Here is a 21,151-nt window from a genome sequence, read left to right as displayed (position 1 = left end):
GCTTGTTAAACTGCAGGCTCTGATTCCTTCCGTGGGTTTGGGCTGGAGCCAGAGACTTTGCTTTTCCATTTCTAACAAGCTCCCATATGAGACCAGTATTGTGGTCCCCAGACCACCTGAGAAATTGTAAGGGTTTAGGTTACTATCTAGGCCTAAAGCTTTTAATTCCTGTATCTGATTATGTTCGTGATGTGGAATAATCACAGATTTTCTAGATGTTAGGTGTAACCAGAAAGCCATGAGAACTGCCGGAGTTTTCATGCTGGGGCTAGGGATGGATCTCCCCCTAAGCAGCTTTATAGGGACAATAGGAGGGGAATGCAAGGCTGCTTTTGTGGGTTTTTCCATAAATCTTGCTGGTTTGTTATATTGTTTATACCGGCAGAGGCACAGTTTCTGTTAGCTCTTCAAAGGGTGAAAAATAGCTTGCATTCACCTCCTCGCCCCCTTGGTGCCTGTGATGGTCAAATTCTGTGTGTCAACTTGGCTAGGCCCATAGATATTTGGTCAAACACCAGTGTGGATATTGCTGTGAAGGCAATTTTAGATGAAATTAACATTTAAATCAGTAGACTTTAAGTAAAACCGATTACCCTCCATACTGTGAGTAGACCTCATGCAATCAGCTGAAGGCCTTAAGAGAAGCCAGATTAAGGTCTCATGAGGAAAAGGGCACTCTGCCTCCAGACTGCCTTCAGACTCAAGCTGCAGGATCCACTCTTCCCTGCATATCAAGCTTGCCCTGCAGATTTTGCATTTGCCAACCTCCATAATTGCATGAGCCACTTCCTTTAAATAAACTTTCTCTCCCTCTCTCCCCACCCCCAATATATGGAGAGACATAGATAAACAGATAGAGAGCGAGAGAGAGAGAGAGAGAGAGAGAGATTATATAAAGATATGTGTATATATATATATATATATATATATATATATATATAAATAAAGAGAGAGAGAGAGAGAGAGAGATTTTATAATAGACAGTAGTGGCCATATATACAGTGGGAACTTTAATAAAAAGTCTGACATAATAAAAACCACAACACAGGACTCTATGGGCTGTTTTCCGGCCATGTCAAGCCACATCTCTCTTGGAGTGTGCTCTCATTCAATAAACTCTCTGCTCTTCTTGCTAAATTGTCTCTTGGCCAAATTCTTTCTCTCAAAAAAAGACAAAAACCGAGGACCCCCACACTTCCAGGTGACACCCTCACAATGCTTAGGGTGAAATGTAGATCCCAAAAGACCATTCTTATTTTTCCTACACCCTTCACTGTTGCTTCATATCTCTCCATGTTACCACAGTTAAACCCACTGTGCCTGTGGACTCCTGGATTATCCTGTGACATTGGCCAAGGCAGCTTCATGTCTTTATGCCATGTGACAAACGGGCCTGGGAGACAATCAATGGGACAACCATGTGCAACATGACAGCCATTCAGTGCAGCAAGGAAGCTGTATGCTATTGTAAGTAGATATTCTTCAGTCTTACACTTTGCTGAGATTGTTGCATGCTTGCAATTTTATAATATCCTTATTGAAGATTAAAGTAGACCATATTCTTCAATGCTCCAAGGGGAAAGAAACAGATTTCAGTGACTGCCACCACTGTCTGTCCTAAAAGAATGTTGCATGTCACCTAGGAGGGAAGCAATGGCTGACTCAGGCCAGCTCTTGTAAGATGGGACTAGGGAAGGTATAACTGGGGGACTCCTGCACTACTCAGACCTCTGAGGAAGTTCCAGGAGAAAATATTCACCAAGAAGGCACTGAGAAGGCAGCACATGCTTTACAGCCACTCTTTTCTGATGACTGCTTCGTGTTATCCTGAGTATAAAAAGGAGTTTTCTTTAAAACAAAAATCTTCTGATTGGCTTACGTCTTTTGCTGCTTTAAACCTTTACTTGCTGGTGAAGAGGGTGGGTAGGAGAAGGTGGGAGAGAAGGGGGAGTAGAAGAAAGAGAGGAAGGGGGAGGAGGAGAAGGAGGAAGAGGAGGAGGAAGAGGAGAAAGAAGAAGAAGAAGGAGAAAGAGAAGGAGAAGAAAGAAGAAAGGAAGAAAGAAGAAGAGGAGGAGGGAGGGAGGGAGAGAAAGGGGAGGAGAAGAAAGGAAGAAGGGCAGGAGAAGGAGGAGGAGAAAATCTATTATTCAATTCAGTAGTGTAATTCAATTCAAGTCAAGGAATTGGCCAAAAATTCCACTAAAATATTGACTAAATTCTACTTCTTCACATTCAAAGTATCCTTTGATAAGCCATTTGATTGCTGCCATATATTACAAGTCTTCACAGAGCTTAAGGTATTACATAGGTTTATTATTTTTCAACACAGAATTTTGAACTAAAACTCACCATGTTCTATTTACATATGCAAGTAAAACATTTAAAAATCCAAGCAAAGTTGAAGCCCTTCAGCTGGTTTTCTTTAAGTAGAGATGTCAGGTCGCTTATTCAAGATCTCACTGATATATACAAGTCAAGAAAATCTAATCCCTTAAAATTTTACTCACTGGCTTGCTCATGCCACTGATTGTGTTCTTGATCATGTTACAGCACTCAATTGAGACACCACAGATAAGAAAGCCAGAAAGGTTTTCTCACCTTCTTCTATGATTAACAAAGCCTCAGGTTCACAACTCATGACATTGTTGGAAGAGATCTTAGACCTATTTTGCAGATGAGCAAACTGAGGCACAGAGGTGTGTGAGGTGTGAACAAGCTTTTTGGTCATGGAATAGTCACAGGATTGTCTCTGCACCTCCTCTGCAACTCTGAGCCTTGCTCAATCCCATCTGATTAGGGAGAGGCAAGCTTGCCACAGAATAGGATGATGTTGGTATCAGTGTGTCTTATAAAGAACAGGAAGGGGTGGTTCGCCATGAACTGAGCTCGCATGGGTAGACTTTTTACAGCGATGCTGTCCCCAGTGGCTGCTGCTGCCTCCGTGCCCTCTTCACTGACATCCAGGTATGACTTGTGGATGGCTTTTGATAAATATAGGCCCTTGGCTCGTGACATTCCAGAAAGATCGGCTTTGACCTGGTTGAAGATATCTGTTACCCCTAGAGATTTTAACAGGGAATTTAGCTCATACTTCATTTCAAGTTTAAACCGGGGGAGATGTACTTCAACTTCTCTTTCCATCATGTTAGAAGAGCTGGTCCACTCGTGAAACATCTTCGAATTCAGCTGCTTTTCTATCTAAGAGACAAAATACAGATGCGCCCACATGAGCCAAACACATGACCTCTGCGTTACATGTCATTGGATTTTTTAATTCTCAGTGTGAGTGGTTTAATTTTATCACTTTTTCTACCTTTAATATAATCTACTTATCTGGGAACAAAATCATACCATTAGCCACATTTTCCCTTTTCTGTTGTCTGTTTCTCATCCAAATTTGATAATTAGTCTTCTGAAGTATGTATCCTACAGTCTTCTCCCTCGATTTCCTCAGCATGCATGCTTCAACGCACTTCTCCCTCTATCATCTGTGAAGTCATCATGGTCCTGTTTCCCGGATGGACTCAACTATTTCTTCTTGGTTCTCATATCTGAAACATTTCACGACACCCTCATGTATGAACTTGATTCTCATTTGGCATCCCTGATGCCAGGATCCCCATGCACTCTGATAGCTTTCATCCTCTTGTGCCCTTCTCTGTTGCTGTCTCTGGCAGCTGCTCCTGAAGCTGAACTCTGGGCCACCTGCGCCTCTGCCCAGCATGTCAGCTCCCATGTCAATGCTCAGGTTTCCCAAAGCAGCCTCAGCAAGCTAATTTCTCATTCTCCATCCAGTTTCATCATTTGTTTGTAAATCTTTCAAATGCCCCCTCGAGCACTGAACTCTCCAGCCAGCCCCGTCCACAGCTCCAAACCACCATGCTGTGTCACATCCCATCTTTCTACTCGGAGAGTTTAAAATGATTTTGGCAACTACTCCCTACCATGACAATAGAAAATTCACCATGAAGTAAAGGCGGTTTTTCTTCCAAAGTGTCTTTTCCTTTTGTCTTTTTCTGCCCACATCCAAGAGACCATGACTTTGTGCCACAGCTCATGCTGCCTTGCTTTAAGGCATTTGCACTGTTGTTTGCTCTGCTTGGTGTAGCAGGGCCCCTGAGATTCTATTCTATTCTAATCTATAGAATTCTATTCACCTTCTATTCATCCAGCAAGGCTCGCACTGAAATTGCTCTACTAGGAAACCCTTTCTGACCCCTTCATTCTAATCCCATAGTCTGCTTCTAGAAAACTTCTTGCAGAGCCTAAACTCCTCCCAAACTGCTTTATGTCTTCAAATATCTTTCACTCCAGGCAACCACAGGCCCTCAGGACCTGGTTCCCTCTGACTTGACCACAACCACAAGCATACCTGTTCTCATGGCCATAGCTGCACTGCTGTTACTACAGCTCCCTCTCAATTGGTACCCATCTCACTTCTTAATCCAGATTATGTCCTGACCCTGCTCTTTCAAGCAGCCTTCCCTACCACCTGACACACACACCCTGCTCACCTATGCAACAGTGTTTTTGCCTTAAGCCAGCACTCCCTGGCTTAGAGGTTCCTAATTGTGTGGCCATCCTATCCATGTGTAACAGCTTCTGCAGGCTCCCAGAAGTTCAGCTCTTAGAAGGACAGCCTGTTCTGTGCTGGGCAGCTTTGGCTGCAGCTGGGGAAATGGGGATGGACCTAAACTCCTTTCACTACCATGACCACTTCTTAATGGGTGTGGTGCCCATTTCTCCACAAAATGGAGATGTCAAAAATGGTTAGCCCATGAACGTACGTTACAAATGGCTCAGAAATACTGCCCCTGAGAGCAAGATGGCTTAATCAGATTTCTGCACACTAGGAGCCCAAATAGCATTATAACTTCATTACTGTAGAAAGATGTCCCCCAACTATCAAACAACCAGTATTTGTGTATATTTGTACAAAATATCACTTCTGCATTCATGTGGCTTTTTCATGTAAGAATAGCTTGTTCTCTATAAACACATTGTCCTGAAGGGCAGGGACCATGTGTCTCCTCACTACTTTCACAGCCCCTGGGGCAATTCTACTAAGGCCTAGATTGTGAATCAATGACTACACTGATGTCATGAGTTACACTGTGTGTGTGTGTGTGTGTGTGTGTGTGTCTGTGCATTAACATGCACACATGCTTTAACTGCATTACCTGTTTTAGATTATCTGTGCCTACTGGAAGCAGAATAATCATGCTTAGTTTGTTGTTCACATACGGCAACTCAAGAACCTGCATCTGCGGCTCCTTTACGAAAGCCAGATTAAATGTTCCAACCTGATACATCATCTCCACAGTTACATTTTTACCCTGTTAAGAAGAAAAAAATTATAATTAGGTAGTATAGTTATGTATGTGAGTGCACATGGGTGAAAACTGATTGCCTTGCATAACGTGAATATCTGCATACACACTCTAAAGGCATGGGTAAAATAGAAACTACAAAGTAGATGCCTTATTATTTCCCCTTGCAAAGGTTATCCATTTTCTAAATCTAAAATAAGTCATGGTTAGAGACTGAATTGTTCTAACAATATGTATAGGGAACTTGGTCTACCAAAAACAAAGTCAGGGTTTCTAGCTAACATGGTTTTTGTGGAAAAAAAATGATATAATATTAAATCATTTCTTTTAATCTTTCCTCAAGAAACTCTCTAGAAAAAAAATAACACAGATAGCTTTAGTGTGCTGCTGGAGAAAATAACCATTGTATATATAGAAATAATGCACCCATAGAACATTAAGGAAAGAATGGGTTTCTTCTCTGCCAGAGAATCTTAGTATCCCAAGTCTCCAGGTGGGTGCTTTGTGATAAAAGTTATTGTTACTTAATAAAGGAAAAATGAAAATTTGCAGAAAATACAATAAAAAGAACCAATAGAAACCCAGACCAATATTTTCACTAAATCACTAGATCTTTCTAAATTGTCCTTAAATGATTATTGTATTTTCCAACATTTGTCATCAGTCCAAAAATAAAATACTTACCTCACTTAGCTGAAAAGGGGTTTTAATTGTCTCTCTTTCTTGAAATTTATTTTGCCATTGTCCTTTGAAATAGATGGCATTAACCAAGACCAGTACAGATGAAGGGTCAATTGTGTCCTTTCCAAAGAGGTTTGTGACTTTTCCTTGTATAAAATATAAGATAATTGCATTTGGATTTGAACTTATTGGTAGTAGAGAGTTGAAGAGTCCTAAGAAATTTAGAGCCATTTCTTTTTTAAGACTAATCATAAATTTGAGATACCAGAAGAACTCCTTTCATCTCTTGGCCATGGAGCCTTCTTTGTCAAATGGAGTTTATTTCAAAGAATATTGAATGCTTTGTTATTTAATCAGAATCTTAGTATCCCAAGTCTCCAGGTGGGTGCTTTGTGATAAAAGTTATTGTTACTTAATAAAGGAAAAATGAAAATTTGCAGAAAATACAATAAAAAGAACCAATAGAAACCCAGACCAATATTTTCACTAAATCACTAGATCTTTCTAAAGATTTATTTAATCAGAAGATGGCATCCAGGGAGTAACTACTATATTAGTGATAAGTCAATTTGTCTTATGCCTAATTATATCCAGTGCTTTCTTGTACATTACTGTGTATTTAAATATTACTTAATAATTTCTTGTGGCTTACATTTAATATTTACTAGACTTTATAGTTACCAGCACTTCAGTAAGTGCAAATATATTAAGTATTTTTAAATACTTATTATTTTATACCCCAGGGGCTGTGAAAGTAGTGGGGAGACGCATGGCCCCTGCCCTTCAGGAGGGAGAACAAGCTATTCTTACATGAAAAAGACACATGGAGGCAGAAGTGATATTTTGTACAAACACACACAAGTACTGTTTGTTTGATAGTTGGGGGACATCTTTCTACAGTAATGAAGTTATAATGCTATTTGGGCTCCTAGTGTTAAGTATTTAAAATACTTATTCTTTCAATGCACAAATATACAATAGCACTTAAAGTAAACACATATCTGAATATCAAGATTCATAAAATTATGCCAGGAATTGCTTTGTAAATAAACTGATCAAAATTAAACATCTAGCCCTGTTGGTGCATTTTGGTACCTTACAATTTATAACACCTTTTTGGAATGTAATCTCTTTTACAATTTGAAACATAGGAATATCTGAAAGACAACTTTAAGCTTCATGAAGGTTTTAATTTTCATTGAACTTCTAGGCCTAACACAATCCTAGGATGTGATGGCAATATCTGACTTTAAGTGTACAATGTGTATTTTTGAATGAAATGGTAAATAAAAATATAAACAAATGAAATAACAGTAATATTCTACATAAATATATAACATGTGAATCCCTAATGCACACCCATGACAGATAACACTAATCATCTTTTCATTCATGCCAAAAAAAAAATTAAGCATTTTCTAAATGCTGGGCACCACTCCACACACTGTAGCACTAAACCCAGACTATAACACAAAACTAAACAGACAAAAATCTCTACTGTCACAGAGTTGGTGTCTACTGGCTTAATTGTGGGCTTTTTCAGGTAACCTAAGTTTAAGCCTCAGAATCTCAATACAGACTTCCCAAGCAGCTACCACCAGCAGATTAGAGTTAGCACAAGAGATGAGGCATTTTTAACACCACTGTGCTAAGTAAATTAACAGATATGAAAATATATATATTCCTAGGTATTTTATTCTCTTTGTAGCAATTACGAAAGGGAGTTAGCTCATGATTTGGCTCTTTGTATGTCTATTATTGGTGTATAGAAATGCTTGTGATTTTTGCACATTGATTTTGTATCCTGAGACTTTGCCGAAGTTGCATATTAGCTTATAGAGATTTTGGGCTGAGACGATGGGGTCTTCTAAATGTACAATCATGTCATCTGCAAACAGAAACAATTTGACTTTCTCTTTTCCTAATTGAATACCCTTTACTTCTTTTTCTTGCCTGATTGCCCTGGCCAGAACCTCCAATACCACGTTGAATAGGAGTGGTGGAGAGGGCATCCTTGTCTTGTACCAGTTTTCAAAGGGAATGCTTCCACTTTTTGCCCATTCAGTATGATATTGGCTGTGAGTTTGTCATAAACAGCTCTTATTATTTTGAGATACATTCCATCGATACCTACTTTATTGAGAGATTTTAGCTTAAAGGCTGTTGAATTTTGTCGAAGGCCTTCTCTACATCTGTTGAGATAATCATGTGGATTTTGAGAAAAACAAAGTGAAATATGTGTAGGAAAATGATATAATGTCTATAATTTACTGCAATATAATCTTAAAGAGGTGTTGGAGAAAGGGTGAGAGATTACATGAATGAGGCCAGCCCTTAGTGAGAACTGTTACAGTTGAGTGATGGGTAAATAGGGTTCATTACATATTCTCTCTACCTTTGTATATCCCTAAAATTTTTCCTTAACCAAATGTTTCTAAATTTTAAAAAATGAATATATCCTTGGTAACAAATATTTAACGTGCCATTTAAGAAATATTTATCAATATATATGGGTGTTTTAATTGTGAAAAGTAAATTTAAATTTAATTAATTTTAGTTGCAGAATGGAATGAAACAGAAATGGTGTTCACTCTGAAAGTCACTTTGTATAGATTATAGAACAGCTGATTGTAAGGGGTATTTTAAAATATGGCCCATTCCTTTCTTGATGATCTGCCTACGTCAGGTACGAGACTTCAGCCAGCTTCCTCGTTAGCAAACCAACTCAGTTAGCTTATCAACACAACACAGACAGAGATTGTAGACACATATTGACTTATGCTTACCATTAGTTTTATTTTCAACCCAAGCATTTATTGTTTTCCTCGTTTCTTCTGTAGACTGTTCAAAATCCACAGTTTGCAACCTGGCTTGATACCATTTCTCAGAACAGCTTAAATATTGCTGTAAAAGAAATGATAATTGAACAGCAATTCAAAAACAGTGTAAGGAAAACAAAAATCTACATCTTGATGTGTTCTAAAATTCTAATGCAGAGACAAAAACAGTTCCTATAAACAAGTCTGAGAGGAAGCAGAATCCACATGTACTTATTTTTAATAAAACAAATAAATTTAACAAAATCCAAAACTCTTCTAAAAGGAATGTTCAGAAGCCTTTTGTTGTTACTTCTGTCAGATGATCGACTTTCTTAGTTTTAAAGTGTTCAAAGCAAAATGACAAACTGCAATACAAGGAGCACCTTCTGACTCTATTCCTACTCTTTCCTCTTCAAAGCAGACATGGAGTTACTGCTCTCAGGTTATAGACAGGAAAACTGAGAAGTAGAGTGGTTCAGTGACTTGCTTTTCTGAGGTCTAACAGAAGGTTTCTCCCATGATATATATCAATCTCCTCACAAGCTACCATAAATAGAATTAATAATAAAAACATGATCTGATGTAGATACTTGGCATTTCTGTCAAATTTATGTAAAGTGTGAACAAAAGTATCTTAAAGAATGTATTATTTTGTTCACCTATAACATATTATCCAAGTGAAAGTGGTGTGTAAACTCAGTACAAAGAAATCACCTTTTCTTTTAACCAAAAATTCTTACTCCCAAGCCCCTCCTGTGTAGCATTCTGGAGCCACCATTGATGACCACCCATGGCCCTAGATTTTTATAGAACAGGAGATTTTCCATTGCCTTTCTGTCAAGACAACAGTGAAATCTACATGGACCCAAATGAGGTTGCCATGATTCAATTCCTGAGACCTTAGGAGCATACCTCCAATGCCCAGTGGGACCCAGTGACCATCGTGAACTTAATAAGATGATACAAGACTTTGAAATATGGAAGATGTGTAGCACAGAAGAAAAACAAAGCTTAACTAAGAGCAAAGTCTGGGCCTCAGCATGAATCTTGTCCTGGGCTGGATCCAGTTGTGATCGAAACAACCTTAAGTAACTCTCCACAGCCCAGGAGGTGAACGTTTGTCCAGCCAGAATCCTGAAATAACAAGGTCTCTCTCGTGACATAGTTCAAGACAATCTTCATGATGTGAATGAGAACCTTCTGACTTCAGGAACAGATGCCATCATGATCATCCTAAATCCACATTTATCTACTGTTATGTCTGGGTCACTGTTTTGAGAAGGCAAAGTCATGAGAGAAGGCACCCCAACTCGAAAGACCATGATTGTTAATCCCCACCACTCTAGACACTCTCCACAAATCATTCCCTGTATGTTTACAGAGCAGTAAAAGAAAATACATTCTAAACATCTATAATACCTACCCCAAGTTGTAAATATTCTGACTGTCAGAAACTTATCACATCCAAGACATAACCTGATCAGCCAAGCCAGGGAAGAACATTAGAAATTCATGGTTTCATACAGCTTCACCCAGCTGGCATTTAAATAACCCTGGTCAAACAAAAGCTTGTATTTCACCTCAGTCACAGCAGGATGATGCGGCAATTAAAAACAGGAGGATTGCTTTGGATAGGGGTCAAATCCAGGCTTTGCCATTTAAGTATCTCTGTGACCTTTGTCAACCTGACTTTTCAGAATCTGCTTCACAGTGTGTATATAGAATTAATGGAAATTTTATACCCATATCTTAGCACAATGTGAGGATTATAGGAGATAAAGCCTGTAATGTGTTAAGCAGAATGACTGGCACAGAGTAAACACTCAATAAAGCTACATAGGACCATGCTGTTGGTGAAGGGCATAAATGGTGTTAGAATATTGGAGCTAGACATAACTAAGCCTAATTCTCTCATTTTAAAGATAGAAGCGACTTGCCCAAAGTTATATATTCTAGATGGAAACAGAACTCCTTTCTCTTGGCTCACAATCCAATGGACTTTCAACGACTTCTTGATATTCTGCTATTAAGAACCTTTGAAAAAGCTACAAAGAATTGATTTTGTTTTTCTTCTGGTCCACAGGGATGGTTCTTACCTACTTTGTTTTGTGCTTCATCCCTGACCTTGGTTCTTGGACAGACTTAGGGATCTTGCAGAAGTCATTTTTATGTGATGTTTAGAACTTTACATGAGAGTTTCAGTAAAACCATTTCACTAAAACTGTAAGTCAGCTCAAAGTCAGTCTCTTAATGATAAATGTCATGTGACTCTTCTCACTCTTCATCAGTGTTGTGGTATGAAATTTAGAGGATGCCAAGAAAGTTGTTGACCACTCTTCCAAGTGGACTTACCTGATGGAATGCCATCATCTTTGTCCCGTAAAGTCTGTTGGCAATGCTGAGGGCATAGTTAGAGTCTGGCTGGTTGATTTGAGAGAATAGAACATCAAACTCAGAATGAATTCTTCCAGCTTGAGAGCACTGAAGCATTAGTAAACAAAGAATGGTGTATTAAATTGCTTGATTTTTGCCATTGGAGAGTGATAACTATCTAGAGACCAAGATGTTTGCCTCTGAATAAACGGGCTGTGAATATAAGGAAATGAGTTTCAAGCATTTTTCTTCCTTAGATTTTTGACTAGCACATTAATTTCACCACTCTGTAAGTTTGGTTGCAGTCTGTGTGCAGAATTATAAGTTACTGCATAATACATGTGTACTTGTTGGTCATAATGATTTAATTCAAAGGCAGTTTTCATAAATAAAGAGATCCCAGTGGGGTGTTTAGGGCAATAATTCCAGTGTAATTGCTGCTTTTGTAGTAACAGAATCATTTCTCTTCTCTCACACTTTTTTCTACTTCTCCATTTTTCATGTGGTCATTTAATCAAATAGCTCAGCCCTTCACTGAACTGACTTTACACACTAACTTGCTCCTCAGTGGTAGCAATTCTGCTAAGCTGCAGCTTTGATGCATTTGAAAGATGGCTAAGAATTTACGGACATTATAGGGAATATGCCTATATTCCCTAAAGCAAATGGTTCCTAAACCATGGACTTTGAACTTTTAATAGTAAGTTGGGTTCAGCGAAGCTGGTGTTCTATGAGTCTATATGCATTTATGTATTTTCTCAACCAATCACAATCAAACAGAAGTATTTTCATATAGGAGTTCTATATAATTTTGATGTCAAAACGAATCCTCCTACTGGAAAAAACTGGAGACCATAGTCTCAGAGCATGTGGGTTAGACAGCATCAAGCCATGTTTTCCCAGCATATAATTATAAGGTCAAGCAGCATGATCCTCTATCAGTCCCCACTCTAGACAGAAAAGTCTAACACCGCATAGACAAGACTGGCAGACTCAACATGAGACACCATCCATATAGGAACAAAAATGTTTGGTAAGGGTGGCAATACATCAGGTAATAAAATCTAAGAAAGTTTATTATTGTTATTGTTATCGTTATCATCATTACATTAAACTCTACAGGCTCTAGTTTTCATCAGGAGCGTTAAAGAGGGACACAAAGCCAGTTCCCTCATGGGCGGAAGAAGGAGCTCTTCTGCTCAACACCCAGACTATTATTTCATCCTTCTCTTAGGTTAAAGAGCATTTGACAACTCAGCAATAATATTATCATACCTTAGGTGAGTCCCTGAACTCTTGTTTTAATGAGCCTACAGTATGATTAAAATGAAGCACCTAGGAAAGAAAAAAAAAAAAGATCTGTTGGCATCAGAAGAAATGTACGGTCTGCAAAGGTTGCAGCTATAAGTATCTATTTTTCTATTTTAGATCAAGACCAATAGTGATAGGTAACATTTAATAATGTTATGTTCCAAACTCAGCTCCTAAACCAAGTCTTTGCATATCTTATTTAACCTTCCCAACAACTTTATGAGTAGATACTATTACCCTCATTTTATGTTAGGGAAGCTATTAGTAAGTCCAAGAGAGATCAATCAGCTCGCCTCAGACCATTGTCAAGCTCCAGGGACTAATCTCTTATCCACTAGACCCTTCTGTCCCTGTTCTTGGTCTGTTAACTAGGACAGTACCCATCTGGGGCTACGTAAGACCTTACATGGTTTCCCAGCACAAACAATAATAAGATTTGCAAGTATCCTAAGAGTTGTTAAGTGATATTCTCCTCTATTCCATTGCAATAAAAATATATCTAATGGAAAAATCTCTAATGTTAGCCTATATAACCTGAAAAGTCACCTTTCCTTTCTGAGTCTCAGTTTTTCAATCTGTAAAGTGTGGATAACAATCCCTAACTGTTATGAAGTTCAAATGTAATCATGAAAAATTTTTTAAACTTGGTAATGCCTAAAATGGCATTACGTTTATTATAAATTTAACCTTCTAGAGAACAATAATAGTACCTCTGTCACATTTAAATCACTGAAAGAAGGGACTCTAAAAGTAAACTGCAGAGATTTATTTGTGATACCATTGATGGTAAGGAAGAGATCACACATTACATTATTTGCACTAAAGCATACTAAATTAATCAAACCATTATCAATTTTTAAGAAATATGCTCTACTCAATGTGTTTTTTTTCTCTCCCAAGGTGGCAGTTTTATTGATATAAATATAGAATTTATTTGGCTGACCCAGAGGAGGTATAGAAATTTCTGGGCCCTCGGCAAATCTCTATGGAATTCCATACCTTCTCCAATTGCTCTGCACTCTCTCCCCTGGCACCAAGGAGGACCATGCTTAGAGCATAAAGTAGACTCAGCGGGGAAAAGAAGATGTTATCTCCTACGTTGTTACTGTTGAGCTCTTTGAACACATCAAGGCAAAATTCAACATTAGCTGTGCTGAGAGAACCCATTTTTATGCCAACCACTGCCTGAGAACAGAAGGGAAAAAATTATCAGAACATCACTTAAAATTACAGCTAGGATCTGGAGTTCAGTTATTAAATTTCATGAGTTTAAGTATCAGGACACACCACTTTATGAAAAATTACACACCCTTATCACAATTTCTGATTAATTAGTAAATGCAAGAGAGGGAAATTCACAGTAGTTTTAGGTTCTAATGAATAGAAGACTTACTATTCCTTCAGCAAACAGCTAAAATCTGTTTTACTATCATTGGTGTATATTTTCAAATGGTCTATGATTGTTCTGGAGCAAAAGATCAAAAGGAATTGGATCTTTGTGTTCTGAATTTCCATGCTTTAAGACATCCCTGTTCCTGGAGTTTGTGCAGAAAAATTCTTGAACTGCACAAGATCAGCCAATCAAGATACTTTCCCACTAGACTGCCCACTTCTGCAGTGTCACAGGAGGAGAACATCTCCATCATTTTTGTACAAACAAGTTGACAGCCCTTGCAAAATTCCCTGCACATTTTTATCTCCTCAGTGGGACCTCATTCCCTGTACCCTTCATGAAAGCAAGACAATACTAACAAGTAGGTTCTGCCACAAGAAAGCGGTCAGAGCCCTCAGCCCTGAGACCACAGCCATCATGTTTATGAAAGTAGAAATGGAAAAGGGAAATCCAAGAGGAAAAAAAAAGGCACTGAGTAGGTATTATCTTATGACAAGAATATGTCCGGAAAGAAGAATTCATTCTATTCAGTTCCACAAACATTGATTGAGCAGCACTAACTGTAGAGGGTTATGGATATAAAAATGAACAAGAATAGTTTCTGCTCTCAGGGATGCTTCATTCTTCAGGAGCCTCATTGCCATCAAACACTTTCTTCTTTTAACTTCTGGATCATCATGCTCTCTTGGTTCACAGCCTGGCTCCTTGAGTGCTCCTTCTCCCTCTCTTTCACAGAATCTCTCCCAATTTTCAACCTCTAGACATCACAATACAACAGAATGCTCATCTTGAGCCTCTTCTCTATGAACACTCATACCCCAGGTGATCTCATTCAACTTCATGCCTCCAATGTCCCTAATATGCTGTTAGCTCCTGCATTTCTGCTGCCCTTGAATTCCAAACCCATATATCCAACTACCTATTCAATATCCACTTGGATGTCTAATATATATCTCAAACTTGACGTGTCCAAAAGCAAACGCTTGGCTTACTAACTCCTCTCTCCAGCCTTTGTCCCTCACAGCCTTCTTTACCTCTGTAAATAGCAATTCCATTCTTCCACTTTCTCAAGCTCAAAACCTTGGGATCATCTGCAAGTACTTTCTCATTCTTATTCAACCAATGAAAAAAAGTCTGTTTTCCCCATCTTTGGAAATATTCCCCATCTGCACATTTCTCATGCTCCTCAGTTTTAATAGCATGAGAGGTGCTCCTAAATTACTGAAATAATCTCCTAACTGTTTTCTACTCCAGTCTTTACCCTCCTCCATGATATTTTTGATAGACTAGTGTTGTTTTTTGTTTGTTTGTTTGCTTGCTTGCTTGTTTGGTGTATTTTTTTGAGATAGAGTCTTGCTCTGTCGCCAGGCTGGAGTGCAATGGTGCAAATCTTGGCTGACTGCAATCTCTGCCTCCAGGGTTCAAGCGATTCTCCTACCTCAGCCTCTCAAGTAGCTGGGACTGCAAGCATGTGTCACCACACCCAGCTAATTTTTGTATTTTTAGTAGAGACGGGGTTTCACCATGTTTGCCAGGATGGTCTCAATCTCTTGACCTCATGATCAGCCCACCTCGGCCTCCCAAAGTTCTGGGATTACAGGCTCGAGCCACCGCACCTGGCCCAACTAGTGTTTTTAAAATATCTGTTAGTTATGTACTCCTCTGCTCAAAAACTCCACTGGCTTCCCTTTTTTTCAGAGAAGAAGCCAAAGTCCTTACTGTGACCAACAAGGCCCTCTGTGATCTGGCCCTGGCCACCTGTCAAGCTTCATCTACCAATCTCCCACCAGCTCACTCCACTTTAGCCATGTCACCCCCTTGCATCCTTTCAACATAACAAGTACATTCAACCTCAGGGCATTTGCACTTTCTATTCCTCTTCCATGATGTTCTTCCTGACGATATTTAAATGGCTCATTCCAGCAGCTTCATCATCTCTGTTCAGATAGCATCTCAGTACTAAGGCTCAGCCTACATCCCTCCATTCCATTACTGTAGCACATACCACCACCGGGCTTACTACACATGTATTGATTATCTGATTCCCTCCTCTCTATAGTACATTAGAGCAAGGACTTTGTTTTGTTTTTATGTTTTATTCCAGCATCTAGACAAGCCCTATCCATAGAATAGCCACTCTATACATGTTTACAGAAGGAAGACATGAAGAAGGGAATTTCAATCCAGTAAGTACTATGATATGCTGGTGTGCACAGAATACTGTTAAAGGAGAGAGGAGAGACACAGAACCAGGGTAAGAGTTACAGTTAGCCCTACTGAAAATATCCCTGCTGCTTCTAGAAGAATGAAATAAGCATCATCCAAGTATATACATATAGGGAGAGCACTCCTGTCAGAAGGAATAGCATGAGCAGAACCTCAAACACCCGAAAGATTAATTTTTTATTACAAATGCATGAAATAAGAGTTAAAAAGTGGTGGGCAGAAGAGCTGAAAATAGTCAGGACTATGATCTTAGAAGCTTTGCATGCCCTTTGAGGAGAAATCAGAGATCACACCCCAGATAGCTCATGATAGAATTGGGTCTTCATGCCACCTAGTCAGAAGTCATATCATCTTTCTGATAATCAACTTCTAAATCTCTCTCCTTCTCTTCTTCTTTCTCCCCAGACAACATATTAAAGAAAAAAAAGTTGCTTCCCCACCCTTCAGCCCTTCCCTTTCACTCGGTTGTTTTGTGCTGAAAGAGCCTGTTTTAATGCAGATTTCATGCAGCCATGGGCCTCAGAGGAGGCTTCACCCTTCCCCCACCCCAAGAACAAGCCTGGATTAGTCTAAGCCAGTTGAGGGAATTCTATGTCCCAAGTTTCTAGTGTAGGAGTCAGAAGGTACCATATGTCTTGCTGGAAAGACAGAAGACGTTGCTGGAGGGCTTTTGGAAAGGGCTTCTGATATGAAGAGATCCGCAAAAGGAAACGAGCCTCTTCTTCCTCTCACAGTTGGGTTATCTGCATGTGACTACTACTGAAGCAGCTATTTTGTGACCATGAGGTAGCCAGTCTAAGAGGATAACCCAGGATTTCAGAGAGGAAGGACGGACGGAACTTGGATCCTTAATGACACACCATTGAGTGAATGGATTACCTAATCCTGGGTCTGCCGTAGCATGAGATTTCTTTTCATGTGAAATAATAATTTTTTCTTACTGTTTAAGCCATTGTAGTTGAGTCTTCTGTTACTTGCAGCTAAAAGCATTCTAACTCATTTCAAGGGTTTTTCTATTCACCCTTGTTCACTAGGGCCAATTAGCTCACTTACTCCACGTTCCCCTTTCTGTAGCATAGCCACACTATACCCTGGTTTAGTCCACCGGATATACAGAAATATTTTGTTATTTTACCTCCCATCTTCTAGATTACAGCCTTGCCCTCTTTTAGAATCCGAGTCTAAGCCTATATGCTCTATGACACTATGACAAAGGCCAATACATATCCCCGCCAATATGTATTTATCCTAGTTACTAATGTGTCTTATTTCTAGTTAGTACGTATCTGATCTGAGCTTTCTGGAGATGTGTTCTCTGGGGTATGTCCTTGTTTGTCATCAATTTAGTCATTCATGTCATGCTTTTCATCCTTTATCAGGCAGAGAGAGACCAGAAGGGAATATATGTGACTTGTGGACTTACAAAATAATGGCCCATGACATTTATATAGGAAAATTCACAAATCCTATAATCAAAACCAGTTGCCCTAAAATAATCATTAAGTGGGAGATGCTGTGTGTTCCGGTTCTCAGGCAGCCCAGCACAGTCTAATAGGGCCCAGCAGTTATACCATACCAGGCCTGGACCACACTTTTCTTTGTTCTTGACAGTTTTAAAAACAATATAACAGGAGGTTTTTACTAATCTTATTTTGCTAAAATACAATTGTGTACCTTTAACAGGATGTTGTCCTTCAAGGTGATTTTAATACAGCTCTCTGTAACACATGTAGTAATACCCGTGTCTGTGAAAGCTCTTTGTTTAGTTACTTTAATAATGAAAGCACTTCCAGTAGTAAAGTACATCCAAGTCAGCCGCTCTTCATACTGCAGTCTGCATGTTAGTGAATGAAGTAAGCTAGTGGAGTTGTATTCTGGAATGTAATGTAAATTTATTTATCTTACGTCATGTTGTAGTTATCAAATAGCCTGTTCGCATACCATTGTAGCCCTGCAGTTACTAGAGCACCTAAGAAAAGAGTTTGGAATACACTGACAGGCCACTTATTGTGTGCCAGGCACTTTTATTAGTCTGTTTATCTGTTTGTTTCTTCTTTTACAGCCACAAGCATACAAGGTTGAGGTCATTGCATGCTTCGGTTCTTAGCATAAGCCATCACTGAATTACAAGGCCATTCTCTTCTTTGCTTATGGCCTTTGACCCAGTTCATTTCCTTTCTTCTCCATCACCATAGACACCGCTTATAATTTGTTTAAAGAATATTCTTTTATTTCTTTGGTCTCCTGTAAACTATTAATTTCTTTATCTTATGCATTTTTAAATTTGCATAAATGAAGTTATGTTAAATAATACTTAACATACGCTTTGGGAGGCCGAGGCAGGTAGATCCCTTGAGCCCAGGAGTTTGAAGCCAGCCTGGGCATCATGGCGAAAACCCCATCTCTCCAAAATATTTTTTAAAATGTCCAGTCACGGTGGCACATGCCTGTAGTCCCAGCTACTCAGGAGGCGTAGGTGGGAGGACTGCTTGAGCCCAGGAGGTCAAGGCTGCTGTGAGCAGTGATTGCAACACTGCACTCCAGCCTTGGCAACAGAGTGAGATCCTGTCTCAAAAAAAAACATAAACATAAGTTTCAACATACTTTTCACTTAGTACTAGATTTTTAAGATTCATCCCTGTTATTCTGGGAATACAGTCCATACCTTCTAACTGCTGCATTCTTCTGCTTGCACCACATTAATTTGCCCATTCATTCGCCAATGGCAGATACCCAAATGGCTTCCTTCATACCACCACAAACAGTGCCATGATGAACGTCAGCACACCTACTCCCTTACACAGCTGCATGAGAATTTCTTTGTAAAGGAAATGGCTAAATTACAGAGTTCATGTATATGCCAGGGAGTACATGTGTATTATTTAGAATCTTGAGTCTTGCAGGATGAGTGATGATGTTTGCCTCACTTCACAGTTAGATATTACGGCTCTTCAAGCAGTGAGCTTATAGTACCAAGAAAGAATACTTTAGCTTCCGGTTCAGGTTTTTCTCAAAAATCATTGGCAATATATAATAATAATTAATTCAAATGGATTTTGAATTAATTATAGTTTGAATTAGAATAATTCAAATTTTAATTAGTAACATAGTTAAAATTCTGTCTTGCAAAAGACATGCTAAATATCAAATGAACTTTGCTTATTGGCAAGACAGAATTTTAATTATATTATGAATGTAGCATCAAAGTGAATGAGATTTCCTCATTCATTTTCCAAAATTCCACCTTTCTAGCCATTTGCAGAGATCTTTCACAATGGAGTTTCTATGTGATTCTTATATTTAACTGTTTTTATTAACAATTCCCTCTGTATCTTGGTGATTGCCTTTGCATGTGCACAGGTGTGTATGGATGGATTTACAGATTTTGGTTCATTGAATATACTGGTCTTCCTCACTAAATTGAACATTCTTTAAGGGAAGAGAAAAGTCATCTGTAAAATTGTCAGTGTCTTCCACATTCACCCAGGAATCAATACTTATTAGAGAAATCAATATTCTGGATGTTTTACAACTTCAAGTCTAGTTAATGTTGCCTAGTCCATTTCATGGAAGCAGAACTCATGGAAGGCAGAAGTCCCAAGTCACACAGAATTTTATCAAAGATGTATGGACCCCCCAAAACAGCCCCCACACAAGTGGTGAGGAAGTTGACTGTGTCTTGGAAATAAATCTTCTTCAAGGAAATGAGGTGTGTCATCTGGAAGTTGTTATGACAGAAAAGAAGGATTCTACGCTGCAGCCCTTCCAGGTTGAGAAGAGGGATTTCCGGAAGAGACGACTATATTTGGGATATGTGTGGAAGGGAACACATCTTAGAATGGGATACTGACACTAAAGGACTGCAATGGATAGAAGACCTGAGCCTGTCCTTTTGGAGGAAATACATCTCCAAGGGTGGCTAAGACACCAGCATCTTACAATCTATACCACACCATATGTAGGTTCTTCCCCTTTCACGAGACCCTTCTATTGTGACCACTTATCTAGCACCTGCCTCTGCTTCCCTAAATCAGAGCTATTCTTTTACTCTCACTCTGCCCTACAACTTAGTGAATTTCACATCTGCTCATTCCTAGAAGTAGTAGGAATTTCAGAATGTTCACATAAATATAAACCATGTCATTTTACCTGCATGTACAGAATACACATATTACTTAGGAGACTAATTTTAAAGCTGTAAGAGGAAACTGAAATGCAGGAAAAGAAAGAAATTGTCTCCAACACATAGTGATTATTAAGGCTAGCACAGTGAAGTTGAGATCTTCTAAGGAGCTAAGAAGTGTTTCAATACATAGAGGCCACAACATGCATGGCTAGCTTGTGTTTTGAATAAAGATTAGTAAGTAGAAAATATCAACAGAGTTCCATTTTACTAAACATTTCAAAGATCCGAAATCAAGTCAGCCTGCCTCAAAGATTTTTAAATGCACACTATCAACGAGATACCCAAACATGCTAATGCACTTATCAAGGGTTCAGCAAATGTCACACTCAAATAATAAGCTGCCCCTTCATTTGGTTCATTACACAACCTGTCCAAATGCCATGGTTTACTCTTATTTGTTGTTCTCTTCGACAACAAGCACAGATGAGACAACAAAGTAAAGAAACATTTATCTTACCTTTGTTGCTTTCCAGTGGTGAAGTTCACAGTGTGGCAAGTTAGACTGGAGCTGCATGCTCAGAAGGAAATATAAAACCTTCATATTTTGCCCCTCCCTTTTCATTTGTGTCCTTAGTGATTCAGCTCTTCGCCTGCTGGTTGAAAAGTGCAGCCCTGAAAAAGAAGGTCATCAAGAGCTTCTTTAAATCTCCAGAGCCCAGTATGGTGGCTCACTGCGGCAATACCAGCACTTCAGAAGGAGAAGGTGGGACGATTGCTTGAGGCGAGCTAGGAGTTTGGGACCAGCCTGGGCAACATAGTGAAACCCTGTTCTCTATTTTAAAAAATTAAAAAATAAAAATAAAATTACTAGTGAGATTCCCAGAGACTCCCA

The 21,151-nt window shown here is 39.0% G+C and overlaps 1 protein-coding gene across 1 annotated transcript; it reads right to left on the bottom strand.

Moving 5' to 3' along the window:
* Positions 1-2,292: 2,292 nt before the first annotated feature.
* On the bottom strand, positions 2,293-20,848 carry SERPINB11 (serpin family B member 11). The gene is made up of 8 exons (XM_037738641.1): positions 20,777-20,848; positions 13,514-13,699; positions 12,479-12,538; positions 11,183-11,311; positions 8,798-8,915; positions 6,015-6,157; positions 5,181-5,336; positions 2,293-3,198 (listed from the first exon to the last, which is right to left on the bottom strand). The coding sequence occupies exons 1-8, from the start codon at positions 20,831-20,833 to the stop codon at positions 2,794-2,796; spliced, it is 1,254 nt and encodes a 417-aa protein (XP_037594569.1). The 5' UTR covers positions 20,834-20,848; the 3' UTR covers positions 2,293-2,793.
* Between the last annotated feature and the right edge of the window lie 303 nt (positions 20,849-21,151).

This window comes from Cebus imitator, unplaced genomic scaffold, assembly GCF_001604975.1.
Source record: "Cebus imitator isolate Cc_AM_T3 unplaced genomic scaffold, Cebus_imitator-1.0 Scaffold55, whole genome shotgun sequence".
Lineage (NCBI taxonomy): Eukaryota > Metazoa > Chordata > Mammalia > Primates > Cebidae > Cebus > Cebus imitator.
The sequence above is the reverse complement of the archived record's forward strand: the minus strand, read 5'-3'. Positions and strand labels throughout refer to the sequence as shown.

What these genes read in the sequence shown, in the direction of transcription:
- SERPINB11 (XM_037738641.1), bottom strand. Translation starts at nt 20,833, where the DNA reads ATGCAGCTCCAGTCTAACTTGCCACACTGTGAACTTCACCACTGGAAA. An exon ending in AGATGATGGCATTCCATCAG is followed by an intron (nt 8,916 to 11,182) that starts GTAAGTCCACTT and finishes TTTCTTTTACAG; the next exon opens with CAATATTTAAGCTGTTCTGA. An exon ending in GGTTGAAAATAAAACTAATG is followed by an intron (nt 6,158 to 8,797) that starts GTAAGCATAAGT and finishes ATTTTATACAAG; the next exon opens with GAAAAGTCACAAACCTCTTT.